Here is a 17,551-nt window from a genome sequence, read left to right on the forward strand (position 1 = left end):
ATACAATCAAAAGTTACCTTTGCTGTAGTACATCATTTTCAGGCAAAAGTAGCGTCCAGAGAGAAGTGAGCCACTTTGGATCAGCGTGACACAGATCCTTCACAGATGCAATCAGTTAAACAAGTTAATCACAACCATTCTCCACAATAATTACTGTATATAAAATTTCCACAAGTAAACTCACAAAGCTTGCTAATTGTTGATATAGATAGCATTTGATCAATGAAATCTAAATTGCATTACTGACTTTTTTTGTGCAACATGAGGTAGGCAATACTAAAGATTTAAGCACAAATGGTGTACAATTCATTAGATATTTCACAGCCTTCAAACTGGTCTTCATATTAAAACAAACGACTGCATCTGCTTAAAACCTAAAACCAGTGAACCCATAAGTAAAATTACATCATCAATTCCCACAAGCATGACTTATTTGCGAATAAATTAACTCACAGACATTTAGAACTCATTATCTCCAATATGCTGAAAGATTTTGTGAATCAAAGAACTTTTACCTTCATTATGTATTATGAGCCACCGTGTAATTTTAGAACAAGAAATTTCACTGAGATTACTTTGATGTAATGCAAGAAATGCTAACAACTTCAAGAAATATTTTAGTCAGTAAAGGTTGTCTCAGAGATAGAAGTCAGAAAGCAGTCATCAACTAGTTTATGCCCCTCTCTGTCATTAAACATATAACAAAACTTGGTTTAAGATTATACACTTCTTTAATGACACTCAGATGGACAAATTTTGAAACGAAGCAAATATTAGGATACCAAAGAAATTAGGGCATCAAATTCCCAGAACACATGTAGAAGTTTAGGATATCTTATAAATCTTGATTGGAAAGGAAAAAAAACTCATAGGTTGTGCCTGCAGCTTGCCTCTCCTGTACCTCCTCAGGTGTCACTGCAACAGCACCTAGTCCACTATGCTCTGGTGTACTGTAGCCTACCTCAATTAGCTAGCACCTATGGTTGCAAAAGTGAAGAAGGGGAAAAAAATGGTGTAGAGGAGCGAAGCAATATAAATAAAGGATAGCTGGCACTAAAACATTACTCAATGATGTTTTAAAAACATGATCATTGATACTTACGATTCAGAAAAAGTAAGAATAAAGAGTGCTGAATGTGAAGTTATGAACAGGTCATGCCAAGGGCCATAAGAGCTTATTCCAAATATCAAATTTGCATTTGTTGGAAGCTAGGATATCTACAGTATGTGTACATATTTTTTTTTGTGTTTGGTGTGTGTATACAAGAAATTATTTTAAGCAGATGCATATGCCTATAGCACATCACTGATAGAATTCTTACATCATTGCATCTGTATGAAGGTTGTGAGGACATATAGCCCATTCAAAGTGAGGCATTCTTGCTCTCTGAATGTGTGTGCTGATACATTTTACACTTACATGGACAAAAAAGAAAAGATACCAAATGCAAGATTTTGTTAGGTATGTATATCCTGTAAAATAGTTGGACTCTCTCATATGATCGTTATATTTTACACCCCTGTACAACATCAAATAAAAGGGGAAAAAACAGATAAGAATGATAATCATTACATTCAAAAAAGAATGACATGATGTCCATTTGCACAGCCTCCTCATATAAGTTCGCCGACATGGTAATTTATTTATTTTATTGATTTATGGCATAACGGGTCAATAAGCCGAATTGCAGTTGAAACTTTGATCCATGAACCAGACACCAAAAGAGTTCGGTCTAAGGTCTAAGTTTCATAGAGGTGCTAACTGGCCTTGATGTTGAGCAACTAAAACAGCAAAAATATAGCTAAATTTCCTGTTACATATGTCCTTTAGGTAAAGAAATAGCAACTAAGAGCACATGAACAGCTTTAAAGTCCTTAAGTATAAGTCATAATCACACTTATAAAATAACACTAGATCATATTACTGATATATAGTTAAGAATGGCAGAAAATTAAGATGACAAGATGTCAACAAGACAATTACCTGGATACAAATAATTGCAGCTAATCTAACTTTGGAGGTTCGATAACGGTCACCGTCCTTCACAAGCCCATCGCTATCACTATGATCTGAATCAGATGATGCAAATCCGTATTTTGAAGGCTCACTAACTGAAGAACTTTGAGCATCCACTAAATTAATCTTAGTCCCCTCCCTTTTGCGTAGGTGAGGGGGTCTATAACGACCATGTTCACTTTGTCTGCAATCCAATTGTCCAGACTTCATATCTGGAGAACTAAATGATTTGTCCTTTGAACCAGTGGTTGCAGGCGGCAAAGAAGACCTACTAGGAAGACCATACATAAAAAACATCTGCAGTGTTGCCACAAAACCTGCCACCTTCCATGTTCATAAAGAATGTTGATTATCAGATATTCAGAAAGCAAAATTTTAAGTATGATTCTAAAGTCAATTCATATAGCTGAAGCTATAGACATACATGCTCTGAAAGGGAACCTTTTGGCTCTGAAAGAACCAAATGCAGACAATTAAAAAGAGTGGTGTAAAACCTGCAAAACGACACAATAAAACTCTTTCTGGTTGACAGTTATTATAAGAACATTAGCATAAAAAATCGAAAAACAAGTACCTGGACATGGCATTGTTTTCAACAATCAAGTTCTTTGATGCCAAGAAATCCATCAGTTTTCTTAAAACCTGGTTAGAGGAAAAAAGTGAGAAAATGATTAACATAGATACCAAATTTAAACAGAGAAATATACTCACTTCAACCACGGACTGCCATAAATTCGCCTCCATGGAAGATCCTGTTCGAGATAAAGCATCTCCTATCATGGAAAATGCAATGGTTTGCATATCCCATAAGCCATTCCATTTTGAATCTCCAATTCCAGAATTGGCAGCAGGAGTATTGGTTCCATTTGAATGAAATAGATTATTTAGCTCAAAATGCAAGCATGCAATGACACTGAGAAGGAGTCTGATTAACTGTGTGCTTTGTGATAATGAATTATTTCTTCCACATGCCTTCACAGTAAACCTGAAAAAAAAATGATAATGGGTCATTCACATGTAATTTCAGGAAAAAAAATGTGAATACCATCCATACCTAGAATTAATGCATTCAATAGATGATTTAGCAGGTATACTCCTAGTGCAAAAGCTATGCATGCCATACAGTGACAATTCGAAGTATTAGCACATAACTGTTTTAATCAGTGTTTTCTTATCAATCCCAGCTGCAGTAATTCTAATTAAAGTTTGAACATTAGCAGTTTCTCATACAACTTAACAGAAAGAACTTAGACTTCCAGAAGTTTCTTTCATGAAGATTTTTATTCGAAGCATGGTAGAAGGATTTTTGTCTGTAGCATCAATAACCTTGTTCTCCAAGCTTTGCACACTTCAGCTAACAAAATCAGATATATCATATGCTAGAAAAAGTCGTGATTGTTTACAACTCCCTACAGAAATTAAGGCATTTGTCGAGGCAGCACTCACCAAACATGAAAAGGCCAATACCTATTCACGAAATCATGAAAATTAGCTACCTGAGAACATCTAAAATCTCTGTTACGGCTTTCATTCTAGCAGTGCTCTCCAAAATGATGCTCTGAGTACTAGAGATGCCTAGTGAGCATTCCACAGTCTTTTGAAGAAAGCTCAGCATAACAGTACAGGACGCAGAATCAATCTCCCGGAGGATTCTGCAGCTAACATCATGTATCTGCAGATAATACCAACAGAAATGGAATACAGTTAGCAGGTAATATAAAAAGTAACTCCCTGAAAACATTGAAAAGATTCAGTGTATGAACAATGAACCATCTATCTTTTCTTGATAATAAAGAACAAAACTTGAGCAGGAAAAAATTGAAGAATGAACATCAGAAGGCAGAAACATGCAATAAAGAAAGTAAGTAACAGAAGATTTTGGGCCAACCAGAGTTTGCAACAGAAAAAGTTAAAAGAGAACTTATCGCAAAAAGCAGCAGTATATCACAATAAACAATGTCAGAACAACAGACAGCACAATAGCCCAGTGGTTGCATCACTCTTTCAGTTGGAAGGAAGTTATTACTCAAAGTTTGGGAAGTGCCTTCCCAAGTGTTTGACATGCATAACCCTTCCATCATTTCTATGAAATGGTTAGCAGAGTCTCCATCATTCTAATATAAAAAACATATAAATGCATATGAATAAATTAATAAATAAATATACCAAACACTTGAGAAAACAGGATAATGCCTATAGGAGCAGTGATAATAAATCACAAAAGGGGATCATACATATTATATATTGCACATTAATAGCAATTGTTGAATATCATTACAGGATACCAGCCATGGGCTACATATATAGTTACTAGGAAAACGATAACTATGACAAAGAAAAAATACATTCAATCTCAGAGGTTATTAAGTGAAGGTGGGATTTTAGGGAGAAAATAGAAAAGATATGTATATAGATCAATTTTCTTACTAAACAGTGGTCCTTGAGATTTTATGTTGTGATTTATGTTTTGATATTTTTTAGAGAAAACTACGTTTTGATATTGCTAAAAAAAGAAAGTAAAGATAGACTATGTTTTGATTTGAATACTATTACAAAAGCTACCCCTTAGAAGTTTCGGATTCATTTGGAGCTATTGCCGAGGTCGAAAGACAGCTCAGCTTTTGATTTTTAAATCTTGAGGAGAAGGTAGATTTAATCAACAAATCCTGCACAACTTTGGATGTTTGACTTGTACAATTGTATGATTTATCTCATCTAACAACTCATTAGAGTGCCATAGGAACAATCATTCACAATTGTTCCCCAAATTCATGAGCCACTTTTCATTCAAATGCATGAAGAAAGGATTGTCGAACTGTCCCTAAACCAGGCAATTTAGGGTATACCGTACCGAACCAGCCCAAAATTGGGATGATTTGGGCTTTCCAAACAAGGCAAGGGTGCACATGATTGAATCAGGCCAAACCAATTGATTCTGCCCGGTTTTGGACGTACTAACTCGGCTCATCCGAGCCAAACCAACCCCTAAGACCCATCCTCCATCCCAACCTCAATCTTCATCCCAACTTTCTTATCTCCTTGTCTCTCCGTCTCTCTCTTATCAACCCCCACTTATCACTCTCGATCGCCTCAGCCTTGAAGCCAACCTCGCCAAGCACACCTCCACCATCACTAATCAACCTCGACGCTCTCGATTTCCACATGCCCCTCTACCATGTCCACCGCCCCCATCTTCTTTGCCAGCCACCAGTAAGCTACTAAAATCCCCAATCCCCCTCCCTCCCCCTCTTATACACCCCTGTCGATTGTCGTCGACTGCCTTGGCCTTGACACCAACATTATCGAGCACACCTCCACCATCATTGGTCGCCCTCATCACCCTTCGTCCCCATGGGCTACTCCACTATGTCCACCCTCCAGCCACCAATAGGATGAAATCCCCATATCTCCCCCCACCTCTCTCTAGATTTGGGTGAAACACCCTAGATTGGGTGCACTAACACCTAACCTACATGGGCTTGCCCACTGTCATAGTAGCCAACATTGGCATGCTTAATATCATAGTAAAAAAACTAGATCAAATTTATTAGAAACATTAATAACCTTCTCTTAGCCGGCAAAGTAGGTAAGACCAAATAAATATGTAAACTTACTAACTAAAATTGTAATGTTTGCACCTCAAGCATGGATCAAGGTTAGATCTCATTTATCTTTCTCTAACATTTTCGAACTTCTAAAGGAACATATAGTTAAAGTTCAAACATCTTTTAACTGGTAAACTATTTTTTCATGAAGATAAACATGATGATGACGACGATGATGCTGATGATGTCATTTTGCATGAATCGCACTTTCCATTTTTTCCCCCATGCATTCGGACTGCAGCACATTGAGAGACCATTTTGGCCCTTTGTTTAATATCACACCATCTCCAAGTACGTATCACAAGATGAGTGACAACATGAGCATCAAAAATAATAATAGGTATTTTACATATACCTAAAAATGCCATTTTGCATAAATGGCCATTTTTTGCTTGTCCCTAAGCGTTTGATCACCACACACGTCAAGGAGATCATTTTGCCCCTTCGCCTAGAATCACATTGTCACCTTGCCCATATCCTGAGATGAGCAGCAATGTGAGCATTGCCTTACGGAGATGTCAGCAAGGCATATGCCACCATGTATAGAAAGAAAAATTTCATTGATCCCATCCCTAGTGTTTTATTCTACCCAGCTTCCAAAGGAAAGCTCAGGATACCTACAAATACTATAAGTGTCCTAGAAAATGAGGAAAAGGAAGGAAAAAATTTTCAAAGAGATCCAACCTCCTTTACCTCCTTTCTCAGAAACTCTCCTTAACCAACCAATCCGGTTGGGCGAGCTATGTATCCAATCCTCCCCCATTCTCCTCTTCCACTATATCCTCCCACCCCAGTAGTGTCTCCACCTCTCTCCTCCTTACTGCAAATCTCTTCCTTCTTCCTCTTCTTTATGCCATCATCCACCTCCCTGCCAATCCACCTAAGAGAGACCAAGAAGACCAATGGACGGGTTGAGGCCGCACCAAGCGGGGAGCGGGTGGGTAACAGAAGACGAGGAGAGGTGAATGGTGTGATGGATAAGGGGCATTTTATATGAAAAATAGTGATGATTGATATGATGGGGCGGGAAAGGACATGAAGAGTAGCAAGGAGTGGATGATGGTGTATAGAATGTGGAAAACAAGGTGGCAAAGATAGTGGCGGTGTTCTTGGAGATGGGGATTGTTGCGAGCACCGTTGTTGCATGCAGAGGTCGGTCCAACCAAATCAGTCTAAGGAGATGGTCAAAATCTCTCAAAAAAAAAATTTTGTTTTTCAAGACACAAGTTAAAGCTGTAGGTGTCCCAAGCTTTCATGCAAAAGCAGAACATGTACATGGCATTATACACCCCGCCGACATTTCCAAGAGTTAATGCTCACAATCACACTACCCCTCAAATCAAGATATGTGTGTGGAGATGCATAAGGGACAAATAATCTCCTCCAACACATACAGAGACCAAATGCATAAGGGAACATGAAAAATGGACATTCACACAAAAATGGCATCTTAGGTAAATTGTTATTAAAAAAATAATAATAATATTCATTACCTTGTTGGACCTATTACATCACCCAACCGTCCTCAACTTAGCACCTTTCAGAATTCAAATAGATAATGGTGTACTAATTGAAACCTGAGCCTTACAGTTAGTCCTAAGCATCCCCATGTATCTTTATGCAACATAACCTTTGAAGTTTAACCTTACTAATTGTTCCATATAACCTAATGGCCGAATTCTTATCATCCAAATTAGCATGTCCATCTTTTTATCAACAAAAAACCATCCTGAATAATTTTGTTACCTATAATTTAACCAATGTTATAAACTACAACTAGCAATCAAGTACCCCTTTCTTCCAAGCCCTTTTAACAATAATCCATCAACACCTCCATTTAAAACCAATGACATATGACATGTGATCACACCCCCAATCAGGCCAATCGTGAATCCAACTAATCCATGTGAGGCAACTAATAAAGACTATTCAAGTGACTTGATTGTCTTCCTCATCACTCATGCTTGCTTCTCAAGTACTTTTTTGTGCAAATCTTGCAGCAAGAGTTACAACTATATGCAAATTAAAAGGAGACCTCCAGTCCCTCAAAACACAACATCAGAGGTTCCTCAAAACACAACATTCCCAACTTCTTGCAAAAGGCATCCAAAATTGGTAGTTTCTTTACTAGAATTCCAACTTCATATGCTAATCTTTTGTTCTTGTAGCTGCTCTATGCTTATGCCAATCCTCCTCTCAGATATGTCAATCCACCTTACAAGAGCCTAAAGATATCAAGTCTTCAAAAGGAAACCTTGGACAAGAAAAAACCAGTTTACTTCCAACAATGGAGGGTAGCACCACCACCTCCTTGAAGGCAAAGCCAGGTCCAGCATTAAAAGCAGTACATCAGCACTACATGCTCAATGACAAAGCCTTTTAGATGTACTATAATATTACTGAAGGTCAATGCACTTAAGATATAATCATTCAATTTTGTAGCCATCTGTCTCCATTGAACTCTTTCTGATGTTAGAATCATTGAGACCTCTCAAAGCAAAACGAAACCATGCACTTGAAAAACTCCTCCAGATCAACAGTTCATAACCATATGACCGCAATTACAACATACATAAAGACCATCCCATTTCAACAATGCTTAACTAAGATTTCCTGTTTAACCTTATCTATAGCATCAGAACTCATCTTTCTTGAACCGGAGCCCAAGAGGCCCTTGTCTTCCTGAATATATTTCATATTCTTCCTGGCTAGATCCTACTCTTTACAAGACTCCACTTTGGCTGCTCATCTTCATCTACCCAGTTTACTCCTCTTCAACATCAAGAACCACCTTCTCTTACTCATATTTCTCACTTTTTGCCTCTAATATTTCAAAAGGTAGGCTTTACATCAAACCATCTAAACATATTTCACACTTCCAGACTCTCATAGTTGGTTTCCTCCTTTTTCGCACTACAAACCTGAATTGGAAACGCATGACACTAGAAAGAACCCATTATAGTCCTTTATAGTGCGCCCCATTCATGCACAAACATATATTTACATCCAAAGCAGCACTAATTTCAGTATTAAGAACTCAAATCTTCAAATTAAAAACAAGGAAAGGAAAAAGAAACACAGACACGCACAATGCTGAACATAAGAAGATAAGAAGTACGAAGATTACCAAATGACAAACACGAACCAAGGTATCAGCGGCACCTTGGCACTCCGAAACAGCCGAGGCCAATTCGGCCAGAAGCATCACATCCGAAGTGACCTGAAACCATCCAAAGACACCTCCTTTAGAGGAAAACCACCACAAAAACTACCAGAAGAGAAGAACGGAAACCAAATCCGGATAAGAAATTAGGGATTTCTGGTACCTCGTGAGGGGGCAGATCGGAGGCGGCGGCGACCAAGGAATCGGAGGGCAGGGAGAGGACGAGGTCGCGGAGGAGAGCGAAGAGGGTGTGGGGAGGGGGCGAGGTTAGGGTTTCGTCTCTGAGAGTGAGGAACGCCGTCCGCCATGAACGGACGCCGGACGAGGACGAGGCCATCGCCGGAACGCTCGGGTTTCCAGGGGCTGGGGACATTGGTGGCGGTTTTAACATGGGTGTTGCTTTAGTCGGGCTGGGCGGAGGGCCCGGCCCGGCCCACCGGGCGGAACGACATGTATGTGTTTAGGTTTTTATTTTTCAGCAGCAAAGAAACTTGTACAAGATCACCGAGTGTGACTATTAGGGCTCGTTTGGTTCGCGGGAAGCATTTTTCCTTTTAGGAATATGATTCCTGAAAAACAAATTCCTAAGAAGAGGATGCCTAGGAAAGTATTTTTGGCATGTTTGGTTGATCACGGGAAAGTGACAAATTTTCAAAGTACTTATGTTTGGTTGCTCATCCACTTTTATAGGAAAGTTATGTATAATTTCTATTATGCCCTTAATAAAAATTAGGTTTTTAATGCTTCTTTAATGCTGAAGGGACTTTTTGAGAAAAAGTAAAAATGGAGTGATTTCCGCCTCATGGGAAAGTAATTTTCCCATGTTTCTCATGGAAAAGACTTTCGCATGAAATGTGGGAATCATATTCCTATGGGAATACAATTTTTCCTTCTCTCTCCTTTGAAAACTTCAATCAAACAAGAGGCATCTCATTACTTTTCCGTTGACCACACTTTTCCTCCTTTTCCCGCGAACCAAACGAGCCCTTAAGAAAATAATGACCTGACGGCCTAATGAAGTGAGTAAAATTAGCCTAATAAAAGATGAAGAATTTTTATGTACTTGATTGAAAATTCAAACCTAGAATAATTTACCAAGTTTTTAGCTTTCTCTTCCAAAATTATCGGTATAGGACAAAGAAAATTTTGGGATATTTGGGAAATTTTTGGCCGAATTAGGAAAAAAATTATCAAAGAGTAATAGTAATCCCAACAAATAATTAGTATTGGTAAAAACAACACAAGTGCTATCAAGAGAGTTGAGGTGAAAGGTGTGACGATAGAAACAACATTGTGAACCCCAAAAAGGTTGGATGGTGCTTTGAACAAAGACTTTTTCTCTAAAGGGCTCATATATGATTTCCAAACATCATAGAAACAACTAAACTATCTCACGGTACGATGCATTTGATAATCAAAACATAGGATGGTATGAAAGATTAGGTGTGATTTGTGAGTAGAAAACATACATTACAATTTTTGGGCATATAGAGACATTAAAATCTTGAGATTAGTTCGTGTACAACTTTGCGACAATGCAAGAGATCTAAGCATGCACTGTTTTGTATAGAGTGAGAAGTTCTTAGCAATTGAGGGCAAACTCAATCCTAAAAACAAAGAAAGTTTTCTGACCATATGGGCTTGAGCTCTCAATATTACATTAGAGGGGAAATCTCCAACCTGCTCATCGCTGGTTTGAATTTTAGAACCTCAGTTAGCAAGTAACAAAATTTGCCTTTCGGTATGTGTGTGTAGCCTGGAACCACCTAAGCCTATATTTATAGAATAAGTTAATTCAATAATAATAGATTAATTATTTCTAATTTATTGGATTTCAAAATTTCAAGTCTGCCCTTTTTTGTTTTTTGTCTTTTGTCTAGTGTATTTTCTTTAGTCCCACATTGGAAAGAGATAAAACTCAAAAGGGCTTTATGTAGTCTTCAACCTTTTTAACTTGGTGAAGTAAAGAAAATAAGTAGCCCATACGTGCACGAGCCCAATGGAGGTCCAAGGCAAAATTGGTGGATCCAATCCGAAAACGTGTTAACCGGGTGCGTTGCGCTCGATCATCGCGCATAGGGAGGAAATCTTCCTCCTCTTTATACTCTCTCTATTTTCTGTGTTCCTGAGTGGTTCTGGGTTGTTCGATATTGTCACTGCATTTGCGAGGATAGGCCGTCATTACCTGCTATACCGAGATTCATTCTCCGAGGGGTGTGATCTATTCTTAAGGACAGTAAAATCACGCCTCAACCAATAAGCTCTTTTTTCTTTCCATCTATTTTTTTAATAACATAACCTACTCTATGTTGGAATAAACTACTCCTTATATGATGGAGTAGTTTAAAATGGTCTCTCCATCAATGTTGGATGAGTTAAATGGATAAGTGAAGAAAAAGAGCTTTTTTTTCTATCTGACCATCCTATGATCCTATTTACACTACATCCAAGCTAAAGTGTTCCAAAAGCAAATCAAATAGTAAGTCTTAGAAGGCCCTCTAGAATAAATCCAGTAGTAAGTTTTTAAGTGGGTTGTATAGATCAAAGATACAGGCTGAAACATTAAATTAAGGATGTAGGCTGAGTAACTATGGTATAGATCGAATGGAACAAGAGCTATCAGCCTAGCTATGATGAGGATTTTAGTGGAGCGAAGTCTGAGAATGGTGGTTTCCATATCCATAACGCGAAAGGAGTAGTAGTCAAACTATGAAATTGTGATGGCACTATCTATCACGCATGAAAATAGTAGACCATGTGGCATACTAACAAGGACAAGTGGCAAAACAAATTAATGGCACTTATCTTAACTCTACTTAAGACATGAGTTGAGTGGTAGTATTACCTACCACTCTAGACAACAGTGACCCATATGACACATAATGGCAAGGATAAGTGCTAAGATAGTTAATGAAAGTCACCTATGAATATCGTATTATAATGTTAAAATAGAGACCTTTGATACATCAATCAATCCGGTTTCATCTTAATTATCTTTGCCTTACCTTTACCTTATCTTGTACTTAGATCATTAGTAGAATTCTATCGTAGGAGTTGCTGTAACGTAGTTTTCTTCTACCATAATCTTGGTTACCCCTAATCTAACCCTATTCATCTTCCGAACGGCAGTGTGACCATAGCAAAAATTCTTAAAGATCAAGGCATTTGGACTATGCTACTCTCATAATTCTTCTTTCGATTATCCTCTTTTCGGCTGGAATCTATCACACTCCGAGCTGTTAGACTTGTCAAACAAACTTTTTAGCATACCAATACCTAGGTGGTGAAAAAGGCTCTTGGGGAAACAAACACACTATCCACTGCATTTAGTATTCTATGACCACAATGTTTTTGAAAATTCAAATTTATATATTTAGGGTCCGGATATTGGAGTATAAAGCGAAGCAAGTTAACTTGTCTTGTCTAGTTTTAAATAATAATATTCAAGATTAGATCTTAAAAAGTTGATAAAGCACCTCATTGTTTAGGGCTAGAATTGAGTACATATGACAGTCAAAAAATATTTATGATGCTTTCAGTGGTTGAACACGATGAAAGCTTCAAATTGAGTATTAACCTATTAGGGACAAAAGTGGAAGACACTTTGGCCACTTACTAAGATTTAGATGTTATCCAAGAAATGTTATGGAGCTTCATAGATTGCGCGTAGACGTGCTCAGGCCAAAAGAAAGTGAGGAAGAGGCCTTGGATATAGTAGTTGCTAGTGTTTGTTGGGGCATATGGTTGGAGAAGAATGTTTTGGTAGTAACACAAGATAATCTAATCTTAGCATGTTGGGGCTATTTGGATTTAGGTATGAAATATTTTTGGACTTTTTCCATTTGAGGTTGCCGTTGGGAATGAGATAATAGTGGAAAGGAAGAATATCCTTCATCTTAGGAACTTAAGATCATAAGAGATGAAGAAATATTGGAATAAGAAAAATCACTTCTCGGACTGAATTATGTATTCCATTTTTTTCAGGTTGCGAGCTCCATGGAGGTTATAGGTGTTGAAGTATTTCAAAATTTCAAGTCTACCCTTTCTTTGTTTTTTGTCTTTTGTTGTGTACTTTCTTTAGTCCTACATTGGAAATAGATGAAACTCAAAAGGTCTTTATATAGTCTTAACCTTTTAACCTGGTGAAGCAAAGAAAATAAGTAGCCCACGCACGCACGAGCCCAATGGTGGTCCAAGCCAAAATTGGCAGATTTGATCCAAAAACGTGTTAACTGGGTGCGTCGCGCTCGATCATTGTGCATGGGGGGTGGGCTTGAGTCTAACTTCTTTTTGCCGTGTATTAACATAAGCAAATCTTATCTTCATACTCTCAGGTATTTTTGTTACTATCACACTCGTTCAGATTAAAGATAAAATAGGATTGATTAATGTGTTGAACGTCCCTCTTAGATTATGATTCTACTTATTTATACTAGGAAACATAATAATTATCAACTCTAATGATGATGGTCCATGTCCAGCTTCTATTTCTGGGAGTTTCAGCAATTGATACCAGCTGTCTTCCAATTCACATTCGTTAGAATAGTCAGATTCTGTACCACCAATGGTTGTGCTCAATTGATCCAAATCTTGTTGCTGCATCTCCATTCAGCCTATCTTGTATGAATCTACTCTTGATCATTTTTTGTATATTCATCTCTAATATGGTCTTTTGCATTTAGAAATATTCTTAGACCGATTTGGTCAACTCTCTTTGTGCAGTACTTGGTCAGCTTGGTCTATTAGATCAGATATTCCTTTAACCAACTATATGGGTAACCACACTAGTTTTAAGTTTTGGTTCAAGACTTTGGGGTCCTATCTAATCCGACTTCTGAGCTGCCACATATACGGTGATCTTCGGATATTAGGATATGGTGTAAACAAGAGATTTTTCATAATGATAATTTTTTATAAAATTGTAGTTGTGGCTTGAGCAAGGAGCCACTTCTCCCGACATTCGCACTATATTAATGGTAGAGAAAATATAATATAAGGTTCTTAGTTGTCCTAGTGTTTTAGAAGAATTCATCAACACAATAACTTGAGATTGACTGAAAGTTATAATCAATAATTTTGCTCAAGCAAAAAGAGAAAGAAATAAAGAAAATCTATAATGTCATGGGGACTACAATGCTCTGCAGCACTTTGCCTTCAGTGTCAGCTATGAGCATACATGCACGACGAGGTCATCGCCTGCCTGTCGGCTTAACTAAGATCGTTTGGACGCCCACAATCCAGCTTCACCATCTTAGCTGAAAAATCTGAGGCCGCATTAACTGGCTATTGGTGTCATCTCTCTCTCTCTCTCTCTCTCTCTCTCAAGACACGGAGAGAACTTTCCTTCAATCATTTGCATGGACCACAAAGAAAAATTGCACTCTTCTTCTTTTGAAATGATACTGTGAATCATACTGAACCACACCACGTAAATAAATTATAGAAGGCATGAGGTCATCAAAAGAGCGTTATGCTTCATATTATCCCTAAGGGCATTCACTTACAGCTCATAGCTTGAATTAATAATTCCCGGCAGAAGCCTGCACTTCAGACCAAGTTTTTCAGTTGCTTCCAAAGGCGAGGGCGACTTCCCACGTCCCATGCAAACAACCTCACCAGCATATTCCCTCACATATTCCCACACCTATCTCGGTCTCATAAACCCCATATAAACCCCACCACCCCCTCCTTACGTCCCCATCCAACTCCATCTGCAACCGGCCCAGTCCGCCGCTACCACCACCACCACCACCACCACCATTATGCCTCCGTTTCATCGCAAACCCCCGGTCAAGCCTGAAACCGAGGCCGAAGATGTGACCAATACTGGAAAGACTGCTTCCTCGTCATCGCCAAAATCTAAGACGAAGCCGTTGCCATTTCGTAGGCTTCTTAGCTATGCTGATGCCATCGATTGGTTGTTAATGGCGTTGGGAACCTGTGGGTCTGTAGTGCATGGCATGGCGGTGCCCATCGGGTATCTCTTACTTGGAAAAGCTCTCGAGGCGTTCGGTAACAACATAAACGATGAGGATGCCATGGTTAGAGCGCTCGATAAGGTAACTGTATATCTTAGATCAAGGTACTGCAATTGGAATAGTGAATTTTAATGGTTTTGTAACTTTCTTTTTGCTTTTGGATATGCTCCTATAATAATTGTTTGGTGTGGTTGCAGGTGGTTCCATTTGTGTGGTATATGGCCATTGCTACATTTCCGGCTGGAATTCTAGGTGAATAAACTGTTTCCTCGTCTTTATGTTGTTCTATCTTTCAAATAATATTTTTGGTGAATTAAGATTATGTAGAGGGTAAATGAGCATATGATTAATAAAGGATCACTCTTCTTAGCAGAAATGTTTATCATGCACACGGCAAATTTACACTTAAACTGTAAATATAGGGGAGAAGAGAGAGAGAGAGAGAGAGAGAGAGAGAGAGAGAGAGAGAGAGAAACCAACCAATTGACGCTAAAAGTTTAAGATGTAAGGAAGAAGGTCAACAATATATCAAACTTGACCTCCCCTCACCTTTTTTTTTTGGTGAAACCTCCCCTCACCTTCATGTGCGGCCAACAACACATAAATAAGTAACTAACATGGAGGAAAAATTTGAATTCACAATCTGTTGTAAACTTGTGGTAAGTACTTGAACTCATGATTTCTAGCAAACCAGAGCCCTCATAGTATGTTAATTTACTATTAGATTCTAAAAGCTTAAGCAAATAGAGAAAGGGTCAACAATATATTTCAGTTTAAAATAGCTTGATATACAGAGCGAGAGTTCCCATACAGGTCAAAGGGCTTGAGCTTGCTATGAGTTACAATTAAAGCAGGGCATCAAATACAGCTGAACATAGCATTTGGCAAATTGGATTCCAGCGCTAGTTTCACCGCCATTTGATGATTGATCTTTCGGTACTTCCAAAATTAAAAGCCAACAGCAAGATTTCTGGTCAACAAATTTTAATCCTGAAGGTCCTCCTTGGTTGCAAAGTAGTTGCTATTTTCATGTAACCAAAATTATAGATAGAATAATTCACAACATTTTTAGTCATAGAGTAACTGTTTGTTTTGTATGCCATGTGTTCATGCAGCTCAATATCTAGTGTTTTGTTAGTTAACTGGCTCAAAACGACACCTATATATCACAGCTGAAAGGCCACTATTGCAACCTCAGTCCCTACAACTAGGGGTGGCAATCGGGTCGGGTCGGACATAAACGGATCGGGTCAGATGCAGGTCGGATCAGAAAATCATAAACCTGAACTCGACCTGTTTATTAAACAGGTCAGGAATTACAATCTGAACCTGTCATGTTTAATAAATAGATAACCCGACTCAACTTGTTTAATCTGTTTAATAAACATATAACTTATTTGCCCAACCCGACCCGACCTATTTAACCTGTTTAGCTAACCCATCCTGACCCGACCTGTTTAATTTGTTTGCCCAATCCAACCCGACCTGTTTAACCTATTTAGCCCAATCCATCCTGACCCGACCTGTTTAAACGGTTATCTGATCCAACCCGACCTATATATTAAGCGGGTTAAACGGGTTAAATGGGTCAGACATCTAAAATATGTATCCGACCTAATTAATAAACGGGTTAAATGGGTCAGACATCTAAAATATGTATCCGACCCAATTATGATCCGAACGGGTCAATCTGTTTATGATCCGAATCTGTTTCGGCCAAACTCAAACCTGTTTATGGCGGGTCGAACACGGGCCGGGTCATATTTTGCCACCCCTACCCACAACTTGTCTCATGTCCACTTTGGTTTAAACGAGTTATTCAAACTTGGAAGGTGTGAGGACCAGTGCGGGTATGTATTTAGTCCTACATCGATTATTTGCTAGGTAGATCTTGGGTACTTATATAGAATCAAGGAATCCAAATAATATCTTCCAACTAGCTATTTTGGATGAGGACCTAGGTTGTTACAAATGGTATCAGAGCGGACCCGGCCCATAATCCATGTGAACTAGGGGACACTGCAACACAGATCCATTGGGACTGACCGAGGGTTGATCGTGGTGTTTGTGATTATACTCATGCGGGCGTGTGTTTAGTTCCACATTTGTTATTTGTTGGGTAGATCTTGAATACTTATATAAGATCAAGAAAACCAAATAATATCTTCCAGCTAGCCATTTTGGGTGAGGTCTTAGGTTGTTACCAGAGGCTTGTGGTAGTTTCAGTTTAGGCTCAGGTGTTGTGCGCACTAATACAAAAATAACCATCCATCTTTATGAATATATAGCAGGTGCCTAGGTCTTTACGAATATATAGCAGGTGCCTAGTTTACCTCGGTTATTCCAACCATGCCAAACAAAATACCAGCAACACGTAACCGTCTCACTTGCATCTTTTATGTTACCATATCAAGATGTTCTTTTTTTAATTCGTAACATATGGATCGCAGAAATCTCATGTTTCATGTACGCTAGCGAAAGACAAATGGCACGCTTCAGATTGGAGTTTCTAAAAGCAGTTCTCAATCAAGATATTGGAGCTTTCGACACTGATTTAACAACCGCGAAGATAATCACCGGAATGACAAACCACATGAGTATCATACAAGATGCAATTGGCGAGAAGGTAGTATGCATACCTTAGACCGATTTATTACCAGAAACATATCGCTAGAAATATGTTGCATTGGCCTCCAAAGACAGTAACAAAGCAATGCAAATATGGGGAACTCTCACCAACACTTGATCATCTCTTTTACATAATAAAGACTGGTTATTAATTGATAGA

The 17,551-nt window shown here is 38.5% G+C and overlaps 1 protein-coding gene across 2 annotated transcripts in view; it reads right to left on the reverse strand.

The window, feature by feature from the left end:
- The window catches only part of LOC103724153 (HEAT repeat-containing protein 6), a 30,902-nt gene extending 21,747 nt beyond the window's left edge, over positions 1-9,155 (reverse strand). For both annotated transcript variants that reach the window (XM_008815324.4, XM_026800392.2), the window contains exons 1-8: positions 8,949-9,155; positions 8,750-8,842; positions 3,514-3,689; positions 2,729-3,002; positions 2,592-2,659; positions 2,442-2,511; positions 1,985-2,341; positions 18-97 (exon numbers count right to left, since the gene is read on the reverse strand). In XM_008815324.4, the coding sequence (XP_008813546.2) occupies positions 18-97; positions 1,985-2,341; positions 2,442-2,511; positions 2,592-2,659; positions 2,729-3,002; positions 3,514-3,689; positions 8,750-8,842; positions 8,949-9,122 (1,292 nt within the window). In that variant the 5' untranslated portion in view covers positions 9,123-9,155. The remainder of the gene's footprint in view (positions 1-17; positions 98-1,984; positions 2,342-2,441; positions 2,512-2,591; positions 2,660-2,728; positions 3,003-3,513; positions 3,690-8,749; positions 8,843-8,948) is intronic.
- Positions 9,156-17,551: the final 8,396 nt, after the last annotated feature.

Source organism: Phoenix dactylifera, chromosome 17, assembly GCF_009389715.1.
Source record: "Phoenix dactylifera cultivar Barhee BC4 chromosome 17, palm_55x_up_171113_PBpolish2nd_filt_p, whole genome shotgun sequence".
Lineage (NCBI taxonomy): Eukaryota > Viridiplantae > Streptophyta > Magnoliopsida > Arecales > Arecaceae > Phoenix > Phoenix dactylifera.